The 9411-nt window shown below is 42.6% G+C and overlaps 1 protein-coding gene across 1 annotated transcript; it reads right to left on the reverse strand.

Annotated features, from left to right (window-relative positions):
- Positions 1-453: 453 nt before the first annotated feature.
- Positions 454-8363, reverse strand: nup42 (nucleoporin 42). Its single transcript, XM_022227761.2, has 6 exons — positions 8144-8363; positions 7036-7351; positions 6423-6594; positions 5171-5257; positions 3894-3976; positions 454-3225 (listed from the first exon to the last, which is right to left on the reverse strand). Exons 1-6 carry the CDS (start codon positions 8223-8225, stop codon positions 2574-2576), a joined length of 1392 nt encoding a protein of 463 aa, XP_022083453.2. The 5' UTR covers positions 8226-8363; the 3' UTR covers positions 454-2573.
- Between the last annotated feature and the right edge of the window lie 1048 nt (positions 8364-9411).

Raw genomic sequence — 9411 nt, forward strand, 5'->3', positions numbered from 1 at the left:
GCTGGCTGTGTAAGTCATGCGCTGGCGCCTGGATACAAGACAGGTCTGATGATTGGCCAGGAGTCTGTGTGCAAACAATGCACCAAACTTATTGAAGGGGATTCTATTGGACAACTTTCAAAAGGAATATACCATAAAATGGACGGGGGGTGTTCGGGAAAATGAAAGTAAGGATTTTGAACAGAATTGTTGGAAATCCATTATATGTTGACTTCTTTTGATTCTCCGAATAAAAAGATATTTATGAATGGGAAGAAATATGTGCTTGGCCGGTCTTAAACTGCTCAGGAGAACAAACACTGATAGTGCCCTCGCCTACGCCTCGGGCATTAGTCGCGTCCATTCTCCTGAGCTGGTCTTAAATGCATGTTTAAGACTGGCCCAGCACATATCTATTCCCTTATTAATGACACTATTCAAAGTCTTAATCATGACAGAGGAGATTTCCTGGGATTCATCTGGGATGTATTCCACAGGTTCTATTTAATAATGACGGGTGAACTTCTGTGTATGTACGTGGTGTAAATAACACTCAACCAATACAAACTTCACAGTTCAATTCCAAGGCAGAAAAGTTTGCATGTTCATAGTGTACAGGCAGTCAAAAGACTTCAACAATTCCATTACACGTATTGGACACTTGGTATCTCCTTCAGCTGGGAGTAGTGTGCTTATTTTGGGATATGAACAAGTTGCCAACTTGGGAAAACATCATTTTATCGTAAGCATCACATTATTGCTACTTTTTTGTAGAAATCAGGGGACTTTGTTTCAGGTTTGTTGACATTATATTGCTTTCCTTAATGCTTCCCCTCTTCCTGTAAGTACTATGACAGTAAATGTACAGTTACATGTATGTACTATATTTTACACTACCAAAAAGCTGTATCTTTTAACACGTCAGTTACATGTACAAGCTAGTCAATGCAAAATGTTCTTGCAAAAGTATGGAGAGTTCAATAATTTGTCAATATTTTATTCATGAAGATGTAAAATATACAAATTTTCCTGAAGTACAGCTATTGAACTGGTGTGGTTTTTGTGTAATGGGTTGATAAACAAACGTTCACCCTTGCAACAAAGTGGGACTGTATGAGGCTATTATCTGTCAGTCAGTCAGTCAGACAACATAAAAGGCCTTCCATTTTTTTCCCATCTCTTTCACCAGCATACAGTGCCTTCTACCGTCTCCTCCCTCCTCCCTCCTAGAGTCGTACAAACCGAAAAAGGAAAATAAAAGTTTGGTCTGGGTTTTATTATCATTTTGTTACATTTCTGAGGATGTACACATGTATGTGACCCGCTCTGCGAAAAAGGGTATTGAGGAATGCTGTGCCATTTCCAGGAAGGGGTTTTCTGTGTGGAGAGGGTGTTTTTTAACTTCTTGGTTAAATGGCTTCTATTGTATCAACACTTCTATTGTATCAACACAATTCATACAAGAAACCTAACTGTTGCTATGGATATTCAAGAGACTTTCTTCTTTGCTGATTTCTTTTTCCACTTCCTGTGGTTAAAGGGCTTTATCTCTGAAAGCACTTATAATGTGTATGATATGATTATGCAAAAATCAGTATATCTCTGGATTGCAAAATGCCACAGGGTCAAACCTGCCGGTACATCGAATTAATGTTTCCATTTCAAATGAGTATCCAACTCATTTGAAAAAGCTGTCCCATAATACCCATTTTTGTAGAGCCGGTCACATATACTCTCACCCTTAGCCCCTCCCCTTCCCTGGTGTGCAATTTGTAAGCTTCTAAATGAGGAAAAACCTGACTGGAGGAGTCTTCAGCATTTTTCCAGAGATAGCAGGACTACAGTCAGCAGTTTCTTTCATGTTCAGAAACAGGTCTTGTCACAAGGACTCTTAACACACTGTGTTTGTTCGTTTTGTGTCTTTTTTTGTGTTGGGGCTTCTGAAAAAATAACAGGACCACTCGTGAAGCCCCGTTAAATTGGCTCCATAGGAAAATTCCTGACACACTCAAATCACTGAGTTATGTCATGTGAGGTGAAAAAATTCTCAGATGAAGCCCATCCTACACCTGTTCAGATTTCACTGGTTTACTGGATCATTGGATGTACAAATCAGAGATGTCTGCAATAAAAACACTTGACTATACACAGGGTGAAGACATTACACCTGTTTGGTATTTTGAAATCAATTCTGAATCCTATCTCATGCCAAAGCACAAAAGGTGTGCAGGCAGTGACCCAATTTCGCAGTACATGTTGCTTAGGTTAACCGATAAGATTCATGAATGAAATCACATAATTTAAAATGGCAACCCCCCTGGAAACAGATGAATCCCCTTTGGGAATTTATTTAATCTGTGACAAATACAGGTGGTTTTTGTGGTGTTAAAAAAGACTACACAAATTTACAGCCAGTATATGTGTAGGTCTGTTGTACTTCTGTTATTGCTGAAAACAAGCAATAGGGGGCCTATCTGTTGTTTGACTTATGACAGGAAAATGTACACTTCTTTAAGTTTTCACAGTCGCATAGTTTCTCTGATCAATTACGGTGACAACATGGTGTACATGTTCATGAATGAGACTATTATCTATCACCTACACAACTCTATAGGGGGTGGTCTTGTTGGTACTTTCCCCAACATGAAGGACTGGGCCTTAAACTGCTCCTTCTCCTCGGCTGTGAGTTCATTGAGAGGGGTATAAGTGCTTGTTTGGGGGCTTGTGGGGGCTCCTGTGCCCCAAGAGCTACCCTGAGGGCTTCTAAAATCAACCTGTGTCATCCCAAAGGAGCTTGGCTGAGAATTCCCAGATGTTCCAGATGCTGGTGGCTTTCCAAACAGCCCCACTTGGTTGCTGCTTCCCCCAGCTCCAACTATCCCACCGCTGCCACCGGTATCATTTACTCCAATTGTAGCTGGCTTGCCAAAGAGTCCAGCTCCCGTTGTCCCACTTGAGGCTTGATTGCCAAAGAGTCCAGTCTGGCTCCCAGTTGGTGCCGGCTTGCCAAACAGTCTGGTTCCCGTGGACCCAGTTGCGACCTGTTTGCCAAAGAGCCCGGTGCTTGCGCTGCCTCCCGCCTGTCCTTGCGATGGCTGAATCCCAAAGTTTCCAGTGAAGGCTTTCCCCATGGTGCTGCCCCCAAAGCCTGAAGTGTCAGATGAGGCAGACATAGACCCAAAGCCAGTTGAAGCACTTCCAAAGCCACTACCTCCAAATGCTTGGCCACTTCCACCTGATACAGTACTAAGAAAATAAGTAGAAAGATTCAGCAAGAGTGAAGCAGGATGGGGACCAAGGCTCCATCTAGCAACATCGCTAGACTGTGCATACGTTGCCTAATCAAGTGACAACCAAATGATGTTCATTTTAGGTTATGGCTCTTGGACGAATCCAATTTCTTCATCGATCTTTGACAGGCAAACATATGACAGCATCTTAATCTCAATTCTAAGCAATTTTCTTTCATGGAATGCCACCTGCATGCATAAACCCTGCTGAATATCGTCAGATTCTATAGCAATCTGGTTCTGAGCAGTGAAATTACCTTCAGTACTATGCTACCTGTTGGATTCTTGGGAATTCAGATGTTAGATATTGTTGGATTCGGTTGTTAAAATTGCATTGCATTAAGCTGTTGGATTTTGATGATACATCAGAAGCTGGACTCTGATGAATTAAGCTTTTGGGTTCTGTTCCATTTCAATGAATTTAGCTGTTGGATTCTGATGGATTTAGTTCATGGTTTATCATGGAATCGCCTGTTGGAGTCTGATTCAGATTTATCTTCATGGACTAAACAACTGAATTCTGTTAGGTTATGCTGATGGCACTAAACTTTACACTTTGCCATTGTTGGTTGTAGAATTCTGTTAAATTCCATAAGATCCCAAAGTCATTTTAACATGACTTACCTGTTGCCATACATTAATTCCACAGGTGAGTCTGTATTGCCAAAGACAGAGCCTGATGTTGGAGCACCTCTGAATGCATTTATCTGCAATGTATTTGAAAAATTACACTAACTGCGTGTTTTTCATTCATAAGTAAGGAAAAAGTGTCATTAATTTTGCTTCAAGACCATTCCACACTTTTTGCGGCGGTTCCAAGGGACGGTCTAGGTTGTTTTAGCCATCCTAAATTTTCGTCTAGTTCCCCCCATGGAGGAAAAAAAATGCTAGAAAATATTGGATTCGCAAGTCTGCATTATTTTAAACTAAATGAATAGGCCACGATCATTTTGCACGGTCATTATTTGCAATATACATTAGATTTTTTTTTCTTCCGAAGTGAAAGAGCAGTAGTGTATGTTAAAGGGTGACATCACATGCGAAGGGTCTACCCCTCCCCACCAAATAAAAATTGACTCTAGAACTGCCACTGGTGATGTCTGGCTCAAAATGGAGTTAATGCCTAATATTCTCTGTAAAAACAATGGCGACCTACAGTTTTCATGAATTTAAGCACTGACAAAGTCAGATCTCGGTCACATATGCTGCAAACGTTCAGTAACTGACTTCAAATAATGAATTTTTAGTGGGGCAAGGCACTATCTTTCCAACAAGATGATCAACTAGAAATTTGGCTAAGCTGAAGATGGCTAGTGAATTTTTTAAAAACCAAATATAGATTGCATTAGTGTGTTCAAAAATGTAATAGGTTAGTAGGGATTGGTATGCTGTGTCCTTTTGGGGGGGGGGTTACTGCTATCTGTTGCTTCCTTCATCAACAAAATAATTGAAAATGGTGTGGTGTCCACACCGTATACATGTATGAAACCATCTTTCCTAAAGACATCATACTGAAAAATTTCAAAATGCTCTGAAACATCCCAGAACAGTTCAGTTATTCTGACATTTCTAAGGGACCCCATTAATTCCATTCACAAATACATGTACATATCACACTATGATGAATCCAACTTCATGGAATGCCCCATTTGTTTGCAGCTCCTCAAAAGAGTTTCATCAAGTGCACTGAATTGAAATTATGTGTACCAAAATATGGACAGACAAAAAAAATAGATTGGTGCTTAGCGTGTTGCATTTTGCACCAACGCGACAAATTTTAGTCATACATTTAAATTAATGGTAAAAAAGCAGATAAGCCAAAAATTCATGAGAGTTGGCTGAACCGGAGACCTGCTAAAAAATTGCTTTTGGATGACTAACTCATCACCATAGTAACTTACCAGTCGGGTTTTTAAGTCTCGAGATGGGTTCTGCATCACATCCCGCTGACTTTTGTAAATGTTAAGAACAGCTGCAAAAGTTGCTTTCTGAAACAGAGAAAAAATACGAAAAGTGCAATTAGGCAGAATGAGTTCACAAAAAGTAAACTTGTGCCAAGAACTATGACCACAACCAAAGTTACTCCTACCTCAGATATTCGTATCTGTTGCGCTGCCGTTCTTGTGTTGGAAAAAAGTGGAACTATCAGTAAACAAGATCACCATGAACAGAACCATCTGATGTCAGATGGCATCAAGCCCAGGGTCCAATTTCATGGATCTACTGAACAGTTACTAGACAAGTCATGCTTACTATTGCGAACAAATGTTGCTAACCACAAACACTATTGCATGGCTGTGCTTGGCATGTTTGTGCATGTATAGAGAGTTCCACTGTTATGTAACTAAGTTGAGCAAATGTTTCCTCTGGAATGGGATTTGAACCCTTTACCTCTGGCACACTGCACCAGGGCTGTTTTGGGCGTGATCGCCTGCCCAGGTGGTGTTTCAGACTACAGCACCCCTAACACAGATATTGATAAATGGGAAGAACCATTAACACAGGGCTGGGTAGCTCAGCTGGTAGAGCAGTGGTATGATGTTCCAGTGGTCACGGGTTCAAATCCTGCATTCGGTCAATTTCTTTGTTCATCTTTATACTTAATATCTAACCCCCTTGTAAGTTTCCCTACATGGTCTGGTTGATCCAAGAATTTTCACAGGCCGGGGGGGGGGTCAATTGGCAATTCTGTGATCTCCCACACTGTTCCTGGTCCACCAGTCACTATAACAAACATGTATGCACTAGCAAAAACACCCTGTCTGCAAGTATACGTTTTGGCAGATATGTTTAAGCTGCTCAGTCTATCGAGAACTTAAACCCTAATCAGGGGTAGATTCAGGATTTTTTTATTGGGGGGTGTCAATATTTCTATAGGGAAGGGGGTATTTACAATTACTGTTGAAGCTATTAAATCTCTTTCTTTTGTCCTTAACCAAACATGCAGATAAGACCCCTACAGGGTTTATGCTCTACGGGAGGGGGTGGACTTGCACCCTTTAGACACGGGCCACTAAAAAAGAAAAGGCAAATGTGAGCAGGGGATTTTGAGTTTTAACACCCCATCCCCCGGATCCAGCCTACTAAATGCGGTCTTCAAGGCAGGAATGGTTACAGATGGTGAGTTCAATTCCCACGTGACTGGTGCCTCACATGTTGATCAAATTTGTTCTCCTTTTCAGCAGTGTAGGCCAGGTATCGGACCTCGTCTGGGGAGATGTCCTCAAATCCAGGCACATAGCTCCGGGCTTTATTCGGCTTGTAGCAGGACAGTGGCCACATCTGACTGGCCTCCCACTCCTTGGCGTCCTGCTTGATGATGTCCCTGTAAAGTGTCATATATGGCAAAGGGTCATACGTACATGTAAGATTTAAAGGCTCCAAGGCCAAATTTTATGCATCTGCTTACCACAACCAAATAATCTCAGCTAAATCTAGCAGCAAATTTGGCAATAACATTTGATAATCTTATTTTTTGAGGAAGGAAGGAAATCTTGGCTTTTGTGTGTTAAAATATTGATTACAGTTTTACTGATGGTGAATTTTGTGCTGCTATTACATGTATGCTCAGAGGTGATACAGACTACTATAGGGTTGCAACATTCAAATAATTGATCCACCACAGATTATTTCAAAAGCCTTTGAATCATGTGTGCTATTGAGCAAAAAAGCTGAAGAAAAACTTGGAAGGATTTTTAAGGGTTGCAGACTGCAGGGCTGTGGATGTTTTACTGTAGAATGTGAAACACACAACCAAATCACTTACAGTATTTCATGCTCTTTGGTGTCACCATTTTGCATGTGGTCGCCAAGGTTGCTCAAGACACCAAATCGATTCTGACTGCCTCCCGAACGGCCATAGGTGCCTCCCCCTCCGTACCCATCATAGTTGCTTCCATCGCTACGCCCGTCATAGTTACGGCCTCCGCTGGTGTCTTTGCGATACACATAGGGGTTATTGTGGTTTGACTGCTGCTGACCGTAGCTGCCATAGCTACCATCACCCCTGGAACTGTAGGCGAAGTTGCCCCTTCCTCCAAAACTCTGGTAACCTCCGCCTCCGTAACTAGGGTAACCTCCTCCTGATGACAAAAGTACTTTGGGCTGTGTGATTGCATCGCATGAAAAAAATGCACCTTTTCCTATAGTTGCTAGGAGCTAAACCTGAAAACCTGGACTACACATGCCCTGCTGAAAACGCTGATCTCACATGTGCGTATTGCTCATAACCCCCAATGTGCTTTAGTGTGGGCATGTGTTGTTGGAATACCAAACTGGTTCATTAGAACCTATGGCGAAAATGGCTAGTTTTCTGTTGGGTTCGAGGGAGCGGGACTGACATCGGACCCCACAGTTCTGCTTCTGGGGATAGACCATACTTTACACTGTGATTGGTCCAATTTGCTTCCATCCCAATGACCAATCACTGCTCAGCTTTCATTTGGATAACGAATGGGGTCAGGAAAACAAAAGGAAAAGATGGAGCTGTGTTGTGATTGGTCAACCTATCACACAGCTGACAGTTACTGAGAGTACATGCTGTTGATTTTCTGTAATGTGGATGGGCAAAATGCTCAAGAATATCACCATTTTAATGAGGATACAACTTGCAAGGTGAATAAACCTCCCAATCTGACATTTGACCTCAACAAGAAGGCATGTATGAAATTTGCTTGCACAAAAAGCTGTGAATGGAAGGGTAAGTTGGCACAATCACAACAGCAAAAATGAGTTAATGGGAGTTTGTACATGGCTATCAGTAATCTTTAATGTTTGTGAAACCCGTACAGTTCTTCTGGCATGTCTGGAAGTAGATTAACCAAACGTTACAAACTTATAACGCCACATTTTCATCTCTGGCTTGGGCTACATACCTATGCCACCCCGCGGGTGTTCATTGCGGCATCTATCACCAAACTTACAATTGCCTCTCAGAAAAAAGTGACACACTACCATAGTTATCACATGTATTTGTGAGTCCACTCGAGCCGCTTACTAAGTAAGGTAAAAAGAGCAATCGAGAATCAAACAAGGTTGCGTACAACAGCGTACATGTACATGTACTTGGCTTACGGCCACTCAATCTGTCTACCGCCCTCTCGTGAAGAGTTGGCGCCACACAATCCTACAATCTGTTTTTTCGGGCGGGCGATTCACAATAGTGAGAGTTTGCAACGCGTTGGCCAGTCATAACGCGCAAAATCTGTCGACCTTTTCCAAACGCGCATTGGGTCGACAAATTTTGCGCATTGTGATTGACCAAACGCGTTGCATACTCTTGGTGGCGCACTATTGTGAAACTACCGTATTGTTCAATTCTCGTGTCGTGAACAGCGCGATATGTCGTTCATGGGTCAGCAGCTCGAACGCTGGGAATGTTCAACCAGTTTTAGCTGGTATAGTGGTAAGCAACATTCACCCCGGCAGTGTCCATGTGAGGGTTTATGTTTTCTCATTCTTTTCTATTAAAAGACCATTCACTTCTGTTAATGTCAATTTTGCAAAACGTCTCATTGTCTGTGGTTTCGTAAGCCATCTCGCTATTTTTAGCGGCTGTTCAAAAATCAAAATCTCACGAGTTTTTCCGTGTGTTCGTGTGAAACCCTGACAAGGAGGTGGTGTGTGATCCTCTTCCGAGAAGGAAGTTTTTGGGTCATGTTCTCGCCGTTCGAGCGTGAGAACTTACTAGAAACCCGTGCCAAGAACAGGCCACCCGAAGTCGACCTTTGGTGAAGACTGGTGTTACGATCCCAGTTGATCCGAATCCTTTTGTGTCTCCCTGAAAAGGTACGTGTGGAATTTAGGCACGTTCCAAAAACCTATAAAAGACTCCGTAGTCATTGATTTCGCTCTCAGTCAGTGCCTATATGCTTTTAGCATGTGCGTTTCGAAATAGCCGGTGTTGGGTCAGCACCTCCTTGTCGTCTACGCCTCGATTACTGCCGCACCGTAGCCAAGGCTGACACCGCTGAGGGACCGTGGACCCTGGAGTGTCGTGGCTCCATGTAGAAGCCGAATCTCGGGGATCGACACTGACCTGCCTGTCTGAACTGGGCTGTTCTGGCGCGGAGTGCGGAGGTGCTTGGCCCGACGACCGCGCTCTTTTAGCCATGGCACTGACTGGGCGGGGCCTAATTTTCCT

This window comes from Acanthaster planci, linkage group LG02 (assembly GCF_054643075.1).
Source record: "Acanthaster planci isolate LZ-2023a linkage group LG02, COTS_SCS, whole genome shotgun sequence".
In the NCBI taxonomy this organism is placed as follows: domain Eukaryota; kingdom Metazoa; phylum Echinodermata; class Asteroidea; order Valvatida; family Acanthasteridae; genus Acanthaster; species Acanthaster planci.